Below are 22,442 nucleotides of genomic sequence, written 5' to 3'. Positions count from 1 at the left end.
TTTTATAACTTCTTTGCTTGGTGTTTGCCTTAAAGTATTAAGTATTTCTTTGACTTATATGATTTATTTTTATTAATTGTCTGCCTTTAATTACTTGTAGTATGATTTGGGTAATATATGTGTGTTTGTAATGCTGTGATGATATGAATAGTCTATATTCTTTGCTTCAAATCGTTTTCTTTATTTAAAATCACATGAATACGTTTACAAATCATGATACTAGACATGCTAAGCTTTCCATTGATAGGTCTTGTGTTGAAATCCTCCAAGTATGAAAATTGTTATGATTTTTTGAAGTTAGGTTATTGGTGCTGGAAAATTCTGATTTTCAGTGGCGGTTCTCACTTCTGGAAATGTTTCTGTAAGGTTACACATCTTTAAAAATTATGGTGATTTTTGTATCCACATATCTATGTCTCATATGATTGCATGTTTAATTTCGTAATTTTTATTCATTATGGTTAAATTATTAAAAATCATAACATGCGGCTGCTGTAGATCTGGAAACTATTTTCCAGAATTGCAGAAGCTGAAACATGTAACAGTTTGGGCTAATTTATTGTTGGGAAAATATGCTCTTTAAAAGCATATATGTTTATTTAATTGTAATAAATATTTTTTTTCTGATTAATAAAATAAATGAGGTATTTTATTCAAATATCTTAATTGCATTAATATTTTGATTAAAGTCCATTTAATCATATTATATGTATTTATATGATTACCATGTGGATTCACAGAAGACATAAATACAAGTTATCTTATGATTAAATAAATTTAGTTCACAGTTGATAAATAAAGTTGGACACTTTATTTACGTATAGACTGTAATGAATTCATTGAATGATTTGTCTTAATCATGTATGAATTTATTGATGTAGTACGACTACATTGAACATGATCACATATGAGATTTAATTAACTTTGTAATAATTGTCAGACTTATTAAATCTCATAGGCATTGATTTTACTGTAATCTTAATCTTGAGTTAATTATGATTTCATGATTGTAATTGTTATTCTATTTGAGTTACCAATGGGCACGACATATACTTATAGTCAAGATTACCCGGTATCTTAGTGGGAGCAATTATGAGTATTGGAGTTATAGATTAACAATATAGAATTTGTATAACACATCTCTTGATGGGTTTTCGGCACTTGATCATAGAATTCTCTTGCCAGAGTGTGTCAACATATTTAGTATGTTGAAAATGATCATTAGAGAAAACTAGTAAGTATCAAGGAACGAGATGTAATTAAATTGATTGGAGAGTTGAGGTATCGATTTAATTAATGATGTGGTACAAAGAATTTTACAGTAAAGAAATCAATGTGGCTTGGGACAAATTATTATTCGAACATACAATTATGGAGGTCAGTTCCAATCTTATAGTGGAGTAGAGTTGGGATTAAATGATTAGGCGTATTTAATTACAGGCTTAATTGTTGTAGCCACTATTGTATGTTTCCAAATGATCCCCGGTTAGCTCTTTTAATTGATTGCACCACTACTGGATTAATAAGCAAGATAACTAGCCATTTGGGTCAAAAGCCTAAATGTATCATTTAGTGGGAGGCTCCATTTAATATGCTTGTATGTAAGAGGCTTTATGTTATTTTACAATATGGGCCCCCTATAGAAAAAGCAAGTAACATGACTTTTGATTTTCATTATTTGGAGACTAGGGTTTTCACTAAAGGGAGATATAAAAAGGCTTATTTTCTCTAAAGAAAGATATAACAGTCACTTTATACAGATCAGAGAAAAAGATTTTTTCCTCTAATTTTGAGAGAAAAAATTTTTCGTGCTAGTTGCTTTAGTGGTGATAAAGGCACCCACACGTCAAATGCAGATCAAATCTGAGTCATAAGCTGGAAGATCATTGGTGACAGTTCGTGATCTAACAAGCATGGTGGTGACGGATCGTGATCTGGGAGCCTAAATCACTTCAACGAAAACAGCCAAATCGGATTTTAAAGGTACAATTTCTAGATTACAAATTCTTAGATATTGTATGAGAGCGATCTTAAAAGGTTTTATAAAAAATTTAAAAAAACTATTTTTTTTCTCCAACATTTATATGCCATGTGAGGATTTTATAATGAAATTGCAATCTTTCCTCTGTCTTTAAAAATCGGAATCGCGATTTTTGGGCATGTAAAATAAAATATATGAATTTTTGAAATTCTATCTTCAAATATGGAATTTTCTTGACAGGTTAGATGTTCTCAGAAATAAAACACTTTTAAAATAGTTTCAGGAGTCCAAAAATTATAAATTTTAATTATATGCTTTCTGAATGTGTTTTCTATAATTAGAAAAAAGAAACAGATTATTTCGAGTACTAGAAAATATTTTATGAATTTCCTAAGTGGTAAAGGTTTGTTTTGGTCGATGCTGGGTAGTTTTGTTACTTTGGTAAAAGGTCAATATTCTGACTTGATTTTCACTTGTGCTGATTTTTGTGAAATTTTGTATGCAATGCTATGCATGTTTACAATACCTCTATAAATTTTCATGGTTTTCCGACATGTGTATAGGTTATTAAAAATCAGCATGTGCAAGATACTCATGTTATGTCTAGAATATGTATAAGTATTGAGCTAGTATAAGTGCCTATGATTTAAGGATGATTGGGATTATGTTTAAGGTTGGAGATAATATTGATAAGGATATTTTTATGATGATTATAGGCGTGGGTGAGCTCATTGGTTTGTTCTTAAGGTGTTGAGTTGATTGTTGCGGATCGAGGTAAGTATATTCATGCTTGATGTGCTTTATAATAAATGCAATTTATGTTATAAGAATTATGTTTAAATGAAAATTTTTACAAAACTGATTTCTAAAATATTTAAATGAATTTGTAAAAATGTATTTTAAAATGAATTTTTCTTAAGAAACTAGTTTTCTTAAACAAAATGTTTTCTTAAAGAATTTTCTAAAAGAATTAAATGATCAAAGAAAGGTTCTTAAATCTTTTAGAAGACTTTAAATGCTATTTAGGAAATGATGTAAGGTGGATTAAAAAATGTTTTGGCTCATAATCTGTAGTAATGTACACGATGCTAATGTTATGATATTATGTAATATTATGGTCAGCTTGCTGGTATAATGATGCTCTTGTGCACAATGATGTTATGAACAATGCGGGGTATAATACCTTGAACAAGGAACAATACGGGGTATAGTACCCTAAATGATGAATGATGATGATTACGAGGTATGAGCTATCAAATATTTATGTTTTAATATTTTTACGAATGTTTTAATATTTTTCATGCTTTTACATGAATCAATCCCTTTTGCTAAATGAAGATGTTATTGTAAGACGATATAAAATGTTTACAGGTATAATGACAAAGGTTTTCAAATATTGTGCATGGATTTGCTTACCGAGTTGACGGCTCACCCCTAATCTTCAATATTTTGTAGATTAATTAGATATGTGGCTTGGGTACTTAGATGGAGATTTTTTTTTTGTGGATCTTTGGAGTTGCTTTAAAGATTAAATTTGGCTAGAGTTTTTATTTTGGATCAGACTTTTCTTTAGAGACTTTATTTCAGATGTTTTGTGTAAGAATTTGGTTAAACTATGAAAAATGATTGTCTATCTTGAGATTTATTAATAAGAATAAATGATGTGAGATTTCATTCCAATTTTACCCTTGCGCTTTCATGGGTAGATTTTTGGGGTGTTACATTCTATCATAACCCAACCCAAACCTGATAAGATATTGTCTACTTTGGGCCTTAATAAGGCCCGCACTGTTTTGTTCATGGGGCGCTCATACACCCCAAAAATGTGTCTTGCCAATTAAAGTGTGGATCACCCCTTATAAACCCTAAGGTGTTACATACACCCCCCCTTAGAGACTCAGCGTCCTCATTGAGATTTGCCCCATCATCGCTCAAGAGGACACACTTTTAATATGTTCTAATTTCTAAATATATTCCATCTAATAATATTATTCAAATTCCTTACAGTTCAATTTTGTTGTATCAAAGTTATCTTCAGGGGATGCTTGATTGAGTGATTTTTAAGTAGTTTTATTCGACTAGTTGTTCAAATGAGTCCTCAAAGAAATAAGAACTAAAAAATTAATTTAACCTTTTGCCACTCTCCCAAACTTAAAATAATAATAATAATAATTGTACCAAAGTCAATTGTCCTATGGAGATAAAGGGCTTGGTGGTAAAAATCAGGAGATTAGGGAGGGGGGGGGGCGATGGCAATAGGATGGGGTGGAGGTGGGGAGACCTACCAATTTCCTATATAATTAAAAATTTCATCTCCAATCCTTACAACTCATATTATATGAGATTATTTATTAATATATTTACAATCAGACAATTACTGGGACAAGAGTTCATATTTTTATCTTCTCAAATATTCGATAGATATCTACTTCACTCTCATTTCGAGAGAGAGAGAAGACTGCTTTTACACAATTATCTTCATAATTGGGAAGGAAATTTTAGCGGCTTGAACCGTTGCCCTCACAAGTGTAAGGGCAGCAACTCTTTGGTCGAGTGGCCACCTAATTTCTTATTTACTTATTTTATAATAGGTATGAATACATAATTTTTTTAAAAAAATAGTGATTTAAATAAAATTATTACCATATTATAAAGTATTTAAATTATTAAAAAATTTCAAAAGTTTGAAATAATATCTTAAAATGATATCAAAACTGTAAAATGTTTGGGTAAATAAAAACTAAAAGGATAAAACTGTATAGTAATGTTTCAACTCTTTTATTATTTGCTTCATCTTCTCTTTATTATATTCATATATATCCTATGATTGACACTTTAATCCTACAATATCAAATAATAAAATTAATAATTATTACTTCACTACAAATATTTTTAAGAAAATGTTTTATCATACGTTATTTATAAAACACTTGTAATAAAGAATTATATTGTAAAATTTTTTTTTATAGTTATAGCCTATTTATATTTGACAAAAATAAAAATAAAAATTTATTAGTCGACATCGTAATTGATAAAATAAAAATTAAAAAAAATTTACTTATAGTGGAGATTGAGGTGGGAGTGGGATAAAGAGTACAAAATCAAATTCCACCCTATTTAAAAATTATTATTTTTTCACTTTATTTTTCATTAATTATTCAAAATTCGCTCTTACGGATAGGTACCAGGTCGGTTCTGTTTGGTTCAGTATTGGAAAAAATTAAAAATTTTGGTTCAGTGCAGAATTTTGTAAAAAACCGAAATAAATCTAAATAAATTAAGAATCGAACTGGAACCGATCGACTTGACTTGGTTCGGTTCGGTTGCGATTTGGTATTTCAATTTCGGTTCCTGTTCGGTTTCGGTTCAAAATATCGGTTTTTCATCACCTGTACAAATTTAACTACTTTGTTTCCTTAGAAAACTATCAGTACAAATGCAAATATACAAATTGCAATCTATAATTTCATCAATAATATTACCAAACCAAATCATTCACTACCATCACAATCAATTGAAAATAAAAAGAGTTGTGACACTCATTAGCTTTTAACTTCAAATAAATGTTATAGATTTCTAAAAAGCATTTATGATATCGAAAATGATTATGCAAGTTAATTTGACAAAAAGAAAAGAAAAGGAGTACAAGTAGTAAAGAAAATTGAGGCTGTATTATTACTACTTACTCTCTTTCATTCATAAATCATAAAGAAAGACTTGAGCTGGGATTTGTTTCTTCTTCAATCAAAACAAACCCAGCTCCCTGAGCTTCCGCTCTCACCACCACCATGCGCCTTGGCAGCGGTGGTTGCTAGATCTTGAAGCTAGAAGGAAGTGGCACTGGCAGCAGTGAAGGTAGCAATGGGTGCTAGATCGTGAAGCCAGAAGGAAGCAAAGAGCCATCAGCAGGCAACAGCAAACCCAAAAATGAAGCGACGACAAAACCAAAGCCAGAAGGAAGCGGCAGTAACAGCAAAGCCAAAAGGAAGCGGCAGCAAAGCAAAAAGGCAGCGGCAGTAGCAAAGGTTTTGTTATCAGCAGCCGGCAGCAATTTGGCAGATTTTGGGTAAAAATTAGTCATAATCGGCGGTAATGTGTGTGTGTGTGTGTGTGTATGTGTGTGTTTGTGTTAAGGATGGCAATGGATCGGATTGTTTGGTTCAAAATTGTGTGTGTGTGTGATTTTTACCAAACAATTTGGCAGATTTCTGGTTCAAAATTGCAGAACTAGAATTGAACCAAACAATTGTCCATGTGATTCGAATTTAATTGGATCGAATTTGGATCGGATTAAAATTGATTTGGATCGGATTTGGATATCGATACATGAATTTAAGGCGGATCTAGAGCAAATTCGAATTTATCTTAATATTTAGATCTAAATTTATGTCCACTCACCATTTAATGTAATTTTATTTTAAAAAATTCTTAACAATTATGTAATTATAAATGATGATAAAATTTATTAATTAGCATATATTTAAAAATATTAAAATTTAAAGGTACTTAATTGATAATAAGACAAAAATTTATTAAGTGTAAAATAAAATTAAGATAGCCTGCTCTCATTTTTTTAAGTTTTTCACTGTACAATTTAGTCTCTTTTTTTCTGTTTAGTATACTCTAACTTCTCCACTTCATTTGAATGCTTGAATAAGTTCTTTAATTGTTAGGAAAATCCATAGATTTGAGTTTATTTTCTATCATTTTCTCATAATCTTATTTATTTTGTATAATCACTAATCAATGGTGGCTATCAACTATAAAATAATTATGTTAATCATATATTTAGTTAATATATGATCATAATAAAAATAATAAAGCACTAAAAATAATAAATCATTTTAAACTTATATATTATTATTTAATAATATTAGAATGATGATGGTGTGCAGTGGATATCAAAATGGTAAAGGAGGCATTAGAATATTATAATGATCTTATTCTTGCAATTACTTTTGATCGATATTTTATTATCTTTCTTATTTGTATATTTTGGTGTAAAAGTAGAAGTTACAATACTTATTAGATTTTTTATACAAAATATATAATTTAATTGTTACCAATGCATTTTAGTCTTAAATTTTCTTTTTAAAAAAATATTGATCTTTTATTATTGAGATTTAGAATTCATGATGGATCTAGAGCAAATTTGAATTTGAATTTTTCTTTTTGGATTTGGAGCAGATATAGATCTTTATTTTTTGTTTCGGATCTAGATATGGAGCGAAAAATATAAATCCATGACGGATCTGGAGCAGATACGAATCTTAATTTTTATTACGGATCTGGATATAGAGCAATATAGATTCAATCCATACCTGCTCCATTGCCATCCCTAGTTTGTGTGTCTGTCTCTGTGTGTGTATTATTTCAAAATTACCATTGGATTTCAGTTTGATTCTAGTTTTACAATTTTGTACTGCTGGATGTGTGTATTATTTCAAAATTTCAAAATTGCCATTGGATTTTGGTTCAATTCTAGTTCTGCAATTTTGAACCAGAAACCCAACCGAACTATTCGGTTCGGTGGCGGATCAAAGCTATTCGATTTTTTTATTAAAGAATATTGAAACTGTAAAAAATCGAACCGAACTGATTTTTCGAATCGATTTTTTGAGTTTAGGTTCGGTTCTGCCCACCACTTTATCACTCCACTCGGTCTCATAGGCCATTCCCGATTTTGCCATGGGGATTGTTTTTTATTGGGAAAATATCCACCGTCCACCTAATTTTGTCCACTTTTTCAAAAATACACAAATCTTAATTTTTTTTATTGTACTCCACCTAAAATAAGGTTTTCTTGCATTCATCCACTTCCGTTTGCACACGGTTAAGAGAACTAACGGAAAATTGATCAAATGACTATTTTACCCTAAATATAAAATTATAATTTTACCCTAAATAAATGCAAAAAAAAAAAAAGTGGCTGGCCGAAACCTTATCCCAAACCTTATCTTCAGGCTCGAGCTGCTGGTGGCACGATCATCGATTGAGATCAAGCTATTGGTGGCAAAGAAACTGAAGGAGATTGGTGAGAGGTTGGGTACGTAGTGAAGAAAGAAAAAGGAAATATTGTTGGGCTAGGGAATCTGGGAAAATGGTGTTGCCTATTGAAGTTTCGATGGAGATTGCTACTGAAATGTTTATGGTGGAGTGAAAGCGGTGGATAATAATGGCTGCGGGGCTTGCTGTCAGAGTTTGAGGAGGGTGATTGGGAGGAGTTGCAAATGGTTTTGGGGATATTGCTCTTTCTTGGCATGGTAATGATGTGATGTAATGTGAAGAAAATGGTGATATCAATCTAATTGCAAATAAAGGTAAGAACATTGACTTTATTACACACAACAAAATAAAAGTGCAGGTCTCTTGGATGAGCCAACTAATCATCTGGATATTGAGATAATCGACTCGCTTGCTGAGGCATTGAATGAGTGGGATGGGGGTATGGTTCTCGTCAACCATGATTTCAGGCTCATAAACCAAGTAGCCCATGAAATATGGGTGTGTGAAAATCAAGTTGTTACCCGGTGGGAGGGTGACACTATGGACTTCAAGCAGCACCTGAAGGCGATGGTCTTGGTTTTAACAAGACTATGCAAGCTAAGAAAACGCGTGATTTCTCTGGTGGCTGGAGAATGAGGATTGCATTGACGCGTGCACTCTTTATTAACCCAACCATTCTGTTACTCGTTGAGCCCACAAATCATCTAGATCTAGAAGCTTGTGTCTGGATGGAAGAGACCTTGAAGAAATTTGACCGCATCTTGGTGGTGATTTCACACTCCTAGGATTTTCTAAATGGAGTTTGCACGAACATCATTCACATGCAAAACAAGAAATTGAAGTTCTATACCGGTAATTTTGATCAGTATGTTCAGACTCGTTCTGAATTGGAAGAGAACCAGATGAAACAAAGAATTTAATTGTGCTGAAACAAAGCATTTTGAGAGGTAGGAAGAAGGGTCAAATGATAAATTTATCCCTATGACATCAACGAGATTTTAACAGCGTGAACACGGGAGTGGGTGAGTGTAAGAAAACCTTACTTTAGGTGGAGTGCAGCCAAAAAAATTAAGATTTGTGTATTTTTTAAAAAGTAGACAAAATCAGATGGACGGTGGATATTTTTCCTTTTTTTATTTTCAACCCACCGACCACCTGATTTTTCGCACTTTATTAAAAATACACAAATTTTTTTTTTTTTTTTTGCAACAATCTACTTAAAATTTACAAAGTTATCATCGTTCCACTTCCGTCGTAACTTCGTTAGAATATTGCTGACATCAAAGGGTTAAAATTGTCATTTGAAGTAAACACACTAAAACGATGACGGATTCCTCTTGCAAAAACGGCCACCAACTGCTGGGGCGTTGCTAGTACCCCAAATGCACAGATCGAAAAAAAAAATAGAGATAAAAACACAAAACATACTCAAATCAAAATTTCAAGAACCCAAATCATGTCATGGATAATATTTGAAGGATTACTGTCGTTGGGCATCATAACAGCAATGCTAACAATTGCCGACAATGCGCAGTATCACATCCACAAAGCCGCTCACGGATGCTCGAAGCACGTCGGCAATGATGTGTGGTACGTCGCGATGGAGAGAAGGGACAAGAAGATTGTGGAATAGCTCTTTAATGCTTCCTCCAATTAGATGTTGTCTTGCCTTTCCAGAAGCTTTGCTTATGAAGATTCAAGCAGATGCAATATGTTCATTTTCTTATCTTTTGTACGTGAATCTATTTAAGCCTTTAAATTGTTTTTTGGAAAAACAAAAACTTTGTCCAATCATGAATTTAGGAAATTGATTAAGGCTAATGAGTTTAGTGAAGAGGGCGCAACAGCGGCTGCAAACAATCTAGGCGGGGAAGAAGGAGGTGTTCTTCTTAATATTTGTTATCTAATTTATTTATTTTAAGATTTTTTATAATTATTTAGTTTTAAGATTTTTTTATAATTATTTATTTTTATATGCAACTTCTATTATCAAATTTATTTATTATTATTTTTAAGATTTTTATTTGATAGTTATTTATTATTTTTAAGATTTTTTTATAATTACCCCTTTGCAACTAAAAGTTTTTTATGGATAAAATAGTCATTTGATGAGTATTCTATTAAATACTCTGACAGTATTATAACATGAGTGGAGTGGTGATACACCTTATAAACTTCGGGTGGATTGTTGCAAAAAAAAAAAGATTATGTATTTTTGATAAAGTACAAAAAATCAGGTGATCGGTGTATATTTTTCCTTGTTTTTAAGAAAGTGAAATGCTGCGTTTAATTCGTGGTCTCCCATTTTCTCTCTGCAACGGCAACCGTGTTATTAAACTCCGATGACTATGAGACCAGCAACTGATTTGGCGACTCGGATCAGCCAAGCAATAATCTCCGCTTCGAATCGCACAAGGCCAGCACGGAAATGGACCCCATTACTGGAACAAACTCTCCACCAACTCGGTCTCCGTGACTCACTGAGTCCATCGCTTGTGGCCCGAGTCATCAACCCGTATCTCTTAACACACCACTCCCTCGCTCTTGGCTTCTTCAACTGGGCCTCCCAACAACCCAACTTCACTCACTCCCCGCTCTCTTATCACTCAATCCTCAAATCTCTTTCTCTTTCCCGCCAAATCAACGCAATTGACTCCGTCTTAAAGCAAGTCAAAGTTAATAAAATAACTCTAGATTCTTCAGTTTATCGGTTTATAATTCCTTCACTGATCCAAGGAAAGAATACCCAGAAAGCTTTTTCAGTTTTCAATGAAGTTAAGTTCAACTGTGAAGACATTGGGCCTGAGATATGCAACTCTCTGTTGGCTGTATTAGCTTCTGATGGATACATTGATAATGCTTTGAAGATGTTCGATGAAATGTCTCATAGAGGTGTCGAGTTCAGTACCATTGGTTTTGGTGTGTTTATTTGGAAGTTCTGTGAAAATGCTAAACTGGGTCAAGTTTTAAGCATGTTGGACGAGGTTAGAAAGAGAGAGAATTCAATGATTAATGGGTCGGTAATTGCGGTTTTGATAATTCATGGGTTTTGCAAGGGTAAAAGAGTAGAAGAGGCTTTTAAGGTATTAGATGAGTTGAGGATAAGAGAGTGTAAACCTGACTTCATTGCTTATAGAATTGTAGCTGAAGAGTTTAAACTAATGGGATCTGTGTTTGAAAGAGAAGTAGTCTTGAAGAAGAAAAGAAAGCTAGGGGTTGCTCCAAGAACTAATGACTATAGAGAGTTTATTTTAGGTTTGATTGTGGAGAGACGAATATGTGAAGCAAAAGAACTGGGCGAAGTGATTGTTAGTGGGAAGTTTACCATTGATGATGATGTTTTAAATGCCTTGATAGGTTCGGTATCGAGCATTGATCCTAGGTCTGCTATTGTGTTTTTTAATTTTATGATTGAGAAAGGGAGAGTTCCGACATTATCGACATTGAGTAACTTGAGTAAGAATTTATGTAAGCGTAACAAGAGTGATGAATTGGTAGAGGTTTATAAGGTTCTGTCTGCTAATGATTATTTCACTGATATGGAGAGTTACAATGTGATGGTTTCATTCTTGTGCACTTCAGGGAGACTAAGAGAAGCATATGGGGTTATTCAGGAGATGAAGAGGAAAGGATTAGATCCAGATGTTTCTTTTTATAATTCTCTCATGGAAGCATGCTGTAGAGAAGATTTGCTGCGTCCTGCTAAAAAGTTGTGGGATCAGATGTTTGCTAGTGGCTGCAGTGGAAATCTGAAGACGTACAATATACTTATTAGCAAGTTTTCAGAAGTTGGTGAAATTGAAGGCGCTTTGAGGCTCTTCCACAATATGTTGGAGAAAGGAGTGGCGCCTGATGCTACAACTTACACATCCCTTCTTGAAGGGCTTTGTCAAGAAACAAATCTTCAAGCTGCTTTTGAAGTCTTTAACAAGTCTGTTAATCAGGATGTCATGCTCGCACGTAGCATTTTGAGCACATTCATGATTTCTCTCTGTAGAAGAGGTATCAATTCAACTTTCTCTTATGTTTTGTTTCCTTATGAGAAGCTATTTACATGCTTCAATTAAGCTTCATGCAGGTCATTTTCTCGTTGCTACTAAGTTGCTCCATGGTCTCAGTTCTGATTTAGGACATTCAGACTCCCATGTTATCTTGCTGAAATCTTTAGCTGATGCCAGAGAGGTTGAAATGGCCATTGAACATATAAAATGGATTCAGGAGAGCTCACCTACAATGTTACAAGAAATTTCTGAAGAATTATTTGCATCACTTTCGTCTTCTTCATACCCAGAGCCTATTCTTCTGCTGCTTCATGCATTGCAGGAAAAATGCCTAGATTCTGAAATTGGTGCTGGTAAGGGATGCAGCAGATCATAACCTGGGTGGTAGTCGGGTATCCTAGTGGCAGGATGAGTAATGCTCCCAAGTCAGTGACTATGTTTTATGTTTTAGTATCTGGCTCATTGGTGCAACTAAAAACAGTAACCAAAATGCAGATTTTTCTGCAGTGACGGTGTACAATATGTGGAAATTAAGTCTATTAATTGTCTTCTCACTTCTAAGGGACTCCTTCCTACACAAGGCTATTAATTGTCGTCCTCCTTTACATGACTGTGACTTCCTACATTCTGTCTGTTGTTGCACCACCAATATTGTGGTATTGCCCATAAAATCTGCTGAAGCTAACACATCACCTATCATTCCCAACTCTCTGAACTCATTCCAAAATGTCAGCCCTGACCTGATTGGTGATAGATTGTCATGATTCTTTCCCACCATTGCAAGTTCATAATTGTTCTCCATGGATTTGATCTCAGCCACAGCCCCTACACAATCCACAGCCACCCTCTCTGTATATTACACGATAGTTTCCTTCTTTTAGATATGGTATTAAACAGGACAACTGAGACCAGGCTGTGACTGCTTTGCTCAGAGAATCTGAAGATACTGACCAAGTGTTCAAATATAGAGGGACTTTGGTCTGTGAAAAGTGAGTTTGCACGTCCGGCAAGCACAATGAAGTGGAGGATATAGATGGTAATAGGGCTTTGATGGGTGGGACTTAAAAAGTATTGAGGACATTGATGGCAATAGGAATATCCTCTTGGTCGTCTATGCAAAACTAGTAGCCGAGGTGATGAGTCAGGCTTGGAATGAATTACAGGCCTTCTCGTGTAAACTACATGCCTCCTTGAAGGATCATGGAGATGTCCTATGAAGGGTGTGATGGCACCAGTTACAAGCAGCAGCGTGAAAGCGCACATGAAAAGAGTCGTTATCTACTGCCAGCAATAATAATAGGAAACCAAGTTTTCAGACTTTTAGATAATTGTCATTCTTCAATACCTGTAGCCGTCCGTCTATATTACATAATTACGGTAGCAAGAGATGGACAATTATTCAGAAGTACAAAGATGAAAATATAATGAAAATAAGAGCTCCCGATTTAACGCGTAAGCCCATGGCGTGACTGCATAAACCTTCCACCAAGAATGCTATAACTATTATTATTGTATTTTGTACATTCAGGATTGATGCAGTAGAATCGAAGCTGCTATCACAACGAAACTGCGGAAGAAACTTACCACGAAGAAGATAAAGCAGAGTTTATGATTAGACGAGCTCATTGAGGGAGTAAGCTAATATTGGGAAGGAGAGCATGGATTCTACTTGCGCTAACCTTCATGAAGACTTAAAAGAACAGCCGATGTTTGGCAACCATTGGTACCGCGAAGCATCTGCTATTTCGTCCATTTTCTGAATTATCCACGAATCAATTTGCAATCCAATATGAAAGAAGTAAAGCATGAATCCTAGAGAAGCAGAAATATTTATCTTGGGGGTGGAAACAAGTTTGTACATTCAGGAATCTGTCCTAGGAGTGCCCACCCAACCTTGGGTTTACCAAAAACAAAAAATAAAAGTAAAAAAAAAATGAAACAATTATTTCTTTTATTAGTATATGCAACTCTACAAAAGAATTTTGAATTTTCTCTATCCCATCTACACAAGCTAGACCTCATTTACGTTTTACTGTATACATTGAGAATGGCAAGGCAGTGTAGAAAACAAAATCAGCTACCGCATCTCCAAACAAAAAAGAATGCAAAAACAACGAAAATCTAGATACTTGAACTATTCAACTGTACAGAATCCTTCTATACAAAGAATGCAGAAAATCACAATGCAATATATGTACATCTTGTAGCTGGTCAATCTTCAAGGCGCTGAATTTCACCCATCATGATCCGGTTGCTAGAAACTTTAAATCCAAGGAGAGCGGGATCTATCTGCCTTCCTTTCTTTCCTTTCTTTTTGCCACCCCGCCCACTTGGTGCACCATCAGATGACTCAAAAGCAGCCCCATTTGATGGATCTGCTTCTGGATGAACTGGTTTCTTAAGCATGTCTATGAATGATGTCTCCGAGACTGCTGCATCACTGAAAGATGAGGTCCTCCTAAATCGCAGATCTTTCTTGCCAGTTTCAGAGACTCTGGCTCCTACTGGATTATTAACAGATTCCCGCTTTCCTTCTGAAAGTTACCACAGCCATAAATGAACTAATAGTCCATAACCAAAAAAATTAAAAGCAGAGTGACTGAAACACATTTTATACCATCAGATGCAAGGGAAGCTGAACTTTTCTGCTTGACAATTGGAGCAGCAGTTGGCTCATCCTGGGAAGATGAAGCAACTCTTGTTACAGTTGGGCGTTTGTTCCAATCATTGTCAAGCCCTTTGGGTAACATGGTGGGTAGCCTGTCAACAAAAAATGACTTCTTTATCAACATGGCTAAGGGAGTGAACAGTTGCAAAACATAGCACTAGCCACTAGCTACTCCAAAATCACTGAGCAAAACTATTCCAACAATAGTGAACAGCAGCTCTTTTTTTTTTTTTTTTAATGAAAAACGGTGATTTACACAGTACAAATACATCCGCCGGGGGGGGGGGGAACCATACCTGTCATTAGAAACTTCTCCGACTGACTTATCTGATCCAATATCATAGCCTCCATTTCCACCTGCATAGTTTTCAGTGCTTTCAACATTCATTTAAACAAAAACAAGATCCACCAAGAAGAATAATTGACTAATTACCAGAAGTACTAAGCGAGCTCTGCCTACTATGGGCAGTACTAGGTTGCTCCCCACAATCCAGCGAATTTTCTGTTTCCTCCAAGTTATCCTTGATCTCTGAAACTGACCAACTCATGCCTTTTGACCCATGTCTGTTCCCCTTCAGCCCTTGCAGTTCAGACTCCGCAGCTGATTTACTGATAGAGTTAGGATGTTCTACAATGCCTGACAAGAATGACTGTTCCATTGTTGCTCCAGAACTAGATCTTGGGATCAATCTTTCAGTGTTTCCTGCATGCTTAAATTTTGCACCGTTATTGAAATTTTGAGGGCCTTCAATAAAGGAGCTAATCTCACTGACTTCTTGATCTGGTAGATGACTAAAAGGATGATTAAAAGAGTGTGTCTCAGAAACTGGCCAAACAGTTTCCTGAGTTTTAGAAGATGATATAAGATGTTGATAATCATCTTCTGATGACTGCATAGATTTATGACCCAAGTTTTGATGGAAATGGTCCATTGGAGCTCGCTTTGAATTCTCCTCATCACCTGTGGTGGGTGCCCATATACTTGAATTCACAGCATTCATATTAATATCTGACTCCTTTCTTTGCTGTTCAGCTTTAAGATTCAACTGTTGAATATGTTTCTCAATCCAGTTACTTTCTAGCAGCCCACTATTCACTGGGGAGTGGTGCTCTATCATGCCTGGATAAGAAGCATAAAACTCATTAGAAACATGACGGGAGTGAGAAGAGACACCTGAAGACAAAGAACCAAGCTGGCCAGAGGAATGCATATACAGATGTTGATCTGGGAAATCTAAACCTTGGCCACAAGCATTCACATTATCTAAATTCATTGACCTATCCAAAGCTGTAGAGCTAGGTTCAAAAAAGCCTAGCTGATGCTGTTCTTGTATAGCAGGATTCCAATGACGAGGGTCAAATTGCTCCACAGGTGAGGAAAGCCTCCGATGTTGCTGGTAAAAATCTGAAGAATTAAGGCCTGCAGACTGAACATGGTGATGATCAGCAGGATTCCTAAAAAATTGACCAGCCTCATCCACTGACCATGGCCCATTGATGCGCCTTTCCCCCTCCAACCCCAACTGCTGCCTCAATGACAATACTTGCCGACCCTGCAAAGGGTCTTGCTGAAAATGAAGCTGCTGTTCTGAAGAAAGCATATTTCGATGCTTTGCCTGTGATATGAGGTCTAGTAAAGCAGCTGACTGTCCTCGGTGTGCATTCTGACCAATCTTTGCTTGGATAATCTGCTCCATTGATGGATCAAACTGCCCTTTTTGAAAGTTTTGTTGAAGTTCATGCAGAAGGTGCATCCTTAACTGAACCTGATCGAGCGGGTTGTCTCTCATAGTATCTGCCTTCAACCGTCCATAAACAGGATCAGATATCTGATGCTGCAATAACTGTTCCCAAAGAAACTGCTGTTGCTGTTCTTGCTGAAGCAATTTCATTTGGTTGAGACGCTGCTGCTGCTGCTGCTGTTGCTGCTGTTGCTGATGCTGCAATAACCGTTGCTGTTGCTGAAGCTCAAGATGCCTCTGTTGCTGAAGTTCAATATTTCGCAGTTGCTGAAGTTCTTCAAGATGCCTCTGTTGTTGGAGTTCTTCAAGATGCCGCTGTTGAAGTTCTTCAAGATGCCTCCGTTGTTGGAGTTCTTCAAGTTGCCTCCGTTGTTGGAGTTCTTCAAGTCGCCTCTGCTGTTTGAGTTCTTCAAGTTGCCTTTGTTGTTGGAGTTCTTCGAGATGCCGTTGTTGCTGAAGCTCAAGGTGCTGCTGTTGTTGAAGCTCAAGGTGCCGCTGTTGTTGAAGCTCAAGGTGTCGCTGCTGTGGAAATTGAAGTTCCAATAGTTGTTCCATTTCTAATCGTGGATGGCCTGAACGTTGCAGACTTAGGTTCTTGCTCTGAGAAAGAGCATAACCAGGAATTTCCTCTATTCCCAATCCAGTGGCATGTGAAGAATGATGAGACAACAGATTGTGATGTTGTAGTTCATTTTGCAACTTTTGTGATATTATGTGCTCTCCCAGATTAAAACCGTTCACTGTTTGCTCCCTACGCAACAAGTGGTGAGCATCTACAGAACCTTGATGAATGTTTTGTTTAGAATGTGTGTTTTTCCTATAATCATCAGACAAGGACTCCCCGAAAGAGGGTTGATCAGCCGTCATACGAAAACCACTCTGATTGACAAATGTGGCTTCTCTCTCAAGTAAAGAATCCATGACCTGATCCTGATCACCTATGCCTGAGGCCATATTTGATGACTGAGTACGCCTCAAGTGAGAGCTGTCTTTGAGCTCAGACATCAAAAGGCCAAAAGGATGCAATTTATCATCATCCTGATGTTTAGGCATGGTAGTTTCAGAAAATTCATTAGCAAGGGAATGATGGCTAGCAGGACTCGATATAGAACTGTGAATATCACTAGCAGATTTCCTAAATTGATTTCCACAGCTACTTGCAGGCCTCCCAGGGAAGACAATTTCTGTAGCATATAAACATAAGCACTTGAAGTGGCATAACAATCAGATACAATTATAAATATTAATAGAAAATTTAAGCCATGTAACATACCTTCATCTTGAGCAACAGAATTTTGGAAGTTCTTATCATCAGCATAATGCAACTCGGACTTATTTTCATTATTAGGCACTCTTGAATAATAATTAATGCTCGAAGCTGCAGTTGAAACCCACTGTTGATCATTTGCAACAGCAGACCCCTTAAAGTCAGAACCAGAAACACTAGGGGCGAGGCTGTCTTCCAAGGTACCTCCAACAGCATCAGATAGCTGTGATGTGGCAGTTAGATTAGTACCAGGGGCAGACGCAGCTTTAAATTTTAGATGTGGCATAATTTCACCAAGTTCTTGAAAGGGTGATCCAGCAGGGGCATCTGACAACCGAACAGGTAAATCGGTTCCAAAATAGCCTTGCTCAAACCACATAATGATATCAATTCCCATATATGGTCCCTGAATTTCTCCTTGAGGATCAAGATAAAACAAGCTTAAATCCTCTGGGTCTGGAGGTAAGACATCCACTGAATGAGCCTTGTCATCGCCTTGAAGATGAAGCTGATCACTACTTGAATTTTTCTGGAGGGATGTAAAATCAAATAGAGAACTTGAATCATCAGGAAGCTGGCCACCAACATCTAAAGTAACTGGCTCAATAAACCCTAACTTAGAATGCTTTGACAGAATCAAATCTGCTCGTTGTTGGCTTTCAGAATATTTCAGATCATTCACACTATTACTCAGACCACAAGTCTCCCCTGCACTGCAGATATTTTGTCTGTTAAAAATTGAACTTATCAAGCCATCATGTACAACTGCATCAGTTGTTCCTGTCATAAACTTCTCTTTGCCTTCTATCAAAGCATCCCTTTCTGAAATGGAGAATAAGTTCAAATATACATGCACTCAATTAGTTATTTATCATCAATATACTCGAATTAAAGTAACTGCCATAGCTTTAAAATGATACTTTCTTACCCTTGGAAACAGCTGCCAGTGAATCAGATGTATCTAGTCCCGCAGCTCCATTATCTTGAGAAGAAATATGTACAGCAGCATTTTCAACAGTTTCAATAGTTTCGTCAGACAGCACCAAAGCAACCACTTGTCCTCCACTCGTGGCATCAAAACCTGGATAGAAAATAATCCTCCATCAGAGAAAAATAAAATATTTTATTCTACAACAGCCCATGAAAAGCAACTCTAACCTGTAATATCATCACTAGATGGCACATTTTTGTCCCTAAATGAATTCTGCAACACACCACTGCTTCCGATTTTTCCTTTCCATATGTCCCAAAGAACAGCCTGCAGAAAACAAAGATCCAATTTGAAGCAGCCATTACTACAATGATATATACTTACTGAAAGAAACTATATACCTCTTCCTCTGCATCAGGAGCAACAAAAGCCAATGGCTCAATGGCTGCTACTTGTGTTATCAGTGACACGTGTTCCATCTCATCAGGTATGGCATCAAAACTCGGAACAGTCTTATGCTTGCGATAAATGTCAAGAAGCTTTCCTCTAGGGTAGCAATATGTACTGGCAGCAGAGGAGCTGCATAATTTATCTACAGGAACAGAACCAATAACAGATACAGAAGGGGATCTGCCTGTGATTCCATTATTACCAGACCTTCCACGTCCTGCTGCAAATCGCACATTTGAGCCTTCCATCCGTCCCCTCTCTGGCCCAAATCCTGGTGCAGAGCGATATGCAGCCGAACCACCAGCATGAGCTTCCATACGATGGCGTGGCCTCCACTTATCACGAGAGTCATTGTCACGCTCAGAGGCTGGGCGATTCCCACTGACAAAAGATTGTCTGTCAATCTGAATATCTTCCTTCTCAACATCTGTCCTTTTTTCATTTCGAGAATCCTTGTCTTTATCTTCAGGACCCCATCTTGAAGTCCACTTGCTATCTCTCCGGGAATCATGCCAACGATCTGTAGAAGACAGGGGTCTAGTTTCAGACATATCCTTAGATAAGGCATCAGCACGACGATCTTCTTTTCTGCGATCTCTTCTACCAAGTAAGCCCGTTTCTCTCTCCTCTTCACGCCAACGGCGGTTGCTTTCAACATCAGGCACAATCTTCCTCCAGTCTTTCTTATCCTGAGATCCATCTAAACGCCAACTGTCTTTTAGATTAGGATCAGTGACATTTCCATGAGGCAAAGAATTTGGTGCACGCATTTCCTGCCATTTTTTGGGTACAGATAGAGATAAAGGTGAGTAACAAACATGCTATTAAGAAAATTTCAGAGCAGTAGTGAAACTTCAATAGTGATGACCAACGATCCTGACCTGGACAATATTTTTTTTTTCATAAACCAAAACAAAATCTAGCTTACTCAGTTTTGGAATTATGACTTGAGCAAAAAGACCAAACCAATTTAAATAGAAGTTAAAAAAAAAATGCATAGACTTCTCTTTCACACGGAACTTTTTGCAGCAATATGCTAATAAACTTGGTCCAAAAACACGGTCAAGAGTATCTGTAAAGAAAGACATAAAATTTTCTGCCCCCAATCTCCATAACACAAGTTATCCAGAGGCTCTAAATGAGCATGGATCAATATACCACTGCAATTGGAAGGGACAAATATAAATGGAGGCCAGCAATTATAGAAGTGAAAAATTCTTCACCGCAGCATTTAAAAAGATATCTACAAACATGACATCAAGCATCTCATCTCATAAGATATTTCAAGCTGCAAGTCTGAAACAACCTTAACAGATATCATAACATATTCAGCAGTGATGGGAATGCCTAACAATATAGACATTTTACAATTAGAGAAAATTCATAAAAGGCTGATATAGAGTCACTTAATAGCCGAATATACAAATTTACTGTCGAGAGATACTAAAAAAAACAAATTCAGGAGCATTATCATATTGGGTTAAGGAAGAAAAGATCTTTCTTTCAACAAACTTCAGTAGCAACCAATGCATAATCAAGGTAAGAGACAAAATCAACTGATTTTGGATCACAATACAGCAAATGGCAGAAATATCAATCAATCAAGATTACCTACAGGCAATCTTGGAAGCATAACATGCCAGTAGCAACATATAATGAAAATTTATTTCCTTCTGAAAATAAAAGCAAGCATCACTCCAGCAAGCAAGAAAATTGAAAAGTTTATAAACCCATTGACCATGATGTACCAGTGAATAACCTAGAAACATACCTGCCCACCTCTTTCATATGTAATAAAAGGCTCTACCAGGTTAGACACAAATAATTAACTGTAATAGTATTATTATTCAAGATTTTCATACCCCTGATGCTCCTGTACTTGATGTCTTGGCATCAATTGGTTTAGCATAAAGCCACTGCGGAGACAAAGGAATGCTGCTGTCTGAAGTTGCCTGATCAGCAACTGCAACCAGAGTAAAATTGCAACCATACAAAACCACCGTAAGAACCACACAAGCATACACAAACAGAATAAAAGGCAGAATAAAGAAATTGAATACACAACGAAAGCATTCACGCGTGTCCTTGTCAAACCAAGTTACAACATTTACAGAACTCCAGCAAAAATAATTAGTCCACCTTTTGACTCATCAAGTAACCCCATAGCTGACTTCTCGTCACCACTGCCGCCCCAAGCTTCATCTAGCACGACACAAAATTAAAATTATTGGTACATATATTCACACACCAGACTGAATCATTCATTTAAAATCAAATAAAAAAAATTATAAACTACTAAAATTCATGTTCATAGTTGCACTTAATAGCCATAGTAAAGAAATAAACAATATAAGGAAATCAAAAATTGACCTGCAGACGATTAGAAGTAGATGAGCGCCCGAAACAGAAAATAACAGATTTATGATAAGACAAAGCAGACTTAGAAGCCTAAATTCAAAGTAACCTTTGAGAAATACACAAAGCTCACAATTGATAATAAGAAAACACATATATATTTTTATGAGGCGCAGATCGATCAGATGTAGCTATGAAGGTTTATTTCCGTAACAATGAGATTAGATAAATACAAATTAAGATTGAAAAAATATAAAATAAAATAAATAAATAAAACCTTTGACAGAGCGGCGTTGATCGAACGTTTTGGTGGAGAGGAGATCGTCCGGCAGATCAAGCTTTCCGTCAGCCATCACAGGAATTTGCAGGAAAATTAAAAGCCTGAGAATTGGCGAGAGAGTAGAGAGAGAAAGAGACACAAAGAGATGGCTAGGGTTTGTTGAATTGCAGAGATTCAGAGAGAAACAGACAGTGTGTGTGTGTATTTTCTTTTTAAGAGATGTTAATACTGCTATTATTTTTTTATTTTTTTATTTTATAATACAAAAAAAATGAATTGCATTTTTTTTCAAATAATTTAATTGGCGAGTTCTTTAATTTGCCAACGACCCAACGCTAACAATAGCACACTCAGTAGTGCTTTAACTCTGAAATTTGCTTTCTATTTTTTCAAATGTCCCAGGGTTACTTTATTCATATTATTCGTTTAAATACATAAAACCTACTATTCATCACTACTGATTCAATTTATTATTTACCCTTTGCTTATCCTTGAAAAATTCATATTTGTGGGAATAAATTATGACGTTTGGCCGTGTGATTGGCAGTATGAAATGATACCCACTAGTGACGTGATTGCAATTTACCAATTAGCAAATGTATATTGAATAATAAGATAATCACTCTTTTTTAGAGATTAAAGCAGTTAAAAGACAAAAAGGGGTCACCAAAAATGAATTAAAAAGCCCATTGTAGGGAAGAAAACAAGTGTAAGATATTACTGGAGATTTTCTTCTAGATGAATGATCAAGTAATAAGATG

The 22,442-nt window shown here is 35.8% G+C and overlaps 2 protein-coding genes across 3 annotated transcripts; one reads left to right on the top strand and one right to left on the bottom strand.

Annotated features, from left to right (window-relative positions):
- The first annotated feature begins 10,150 nt into the window (after nt 1-10,150).
- Nucleotides 10,151-13,973, top strand: LOC102618878 (pentatricopeptide repeat-containing protein At5g14080). 2 transcript variants are annotated; one of them, XM_006470037.3, is made up of 2 exons: nt 10,151-11,989; nt 12,066-13,973. In XM_006470037.3, exons 1-2 carry the CDS (start codon nt 10,330-10,332, stop codon nt 12,362-12,364), a joined length of 1,959 nt encoding a protein of 652 aa, XP_006470100.1. In that variant the 5' UTR covers nt 10,151-10,329; the 3' UTR covers nt 12,365-13,973. The 2 variants fall into 2 exon arrangements, with proteins under 2 accessions (XP_006470100.1, XP_006470101.1); XM_006470038.4 differs by having other exon boundaries at nt 12,106-12,248.
- Nucleotides 13,923-22,009, bottom strand: LOC102630310 (uncharacterized). Its single transcript, XM_052435529.1, has 11 exons — nt 21,679-22,009; nt 21,186-21,248; nt 20,909-21,009; nt 18,998-19,819; nt 18,824-18,923; nt 18,594-18,746; nt 17,672-18,487; nt 15,090-17,582; nt 14,953-15,013; nt 14,606-14,748; nt 13,923-14,522 (listed from the first exon to the last, which is right to left on the bottom strand). Exons 1-11 carry the CDS (start codon nt 21,752-21,754, stop codon nt 14,200-14,202), a joined length of 5,151 nt encoding a protein of 1,716 aa, XP_052291489.1. The 5' UTR covers nt 21,755-22,009; the 3' UTR covers nt 13,923-14,199.
- Between the last annotated feature and the right edge of the window lie 433 nt (nt 22,010-22,442).

Source organism: Citrus sinensis, chromosome 2 (assembly GCF_022201045.2).
Source record: "Citrus sinensis cultivar Valencia sweet orange chromosome 2, DVS_A1.0, whole genome shotgun sequence".
Taxonomy (NCBI): domain Eukaryota; kingdom Viridiplantae; phylum Streptophyta; class Magnoliopsida; order Sapindales; family Rutaceae; genus Citrus; species Citrus sinensis.
The sequence above is the reverse complement of the archived record's forward strand: the minus strand, read 5'-3'. Positions and strand labels throughout refer to the sequence as shown.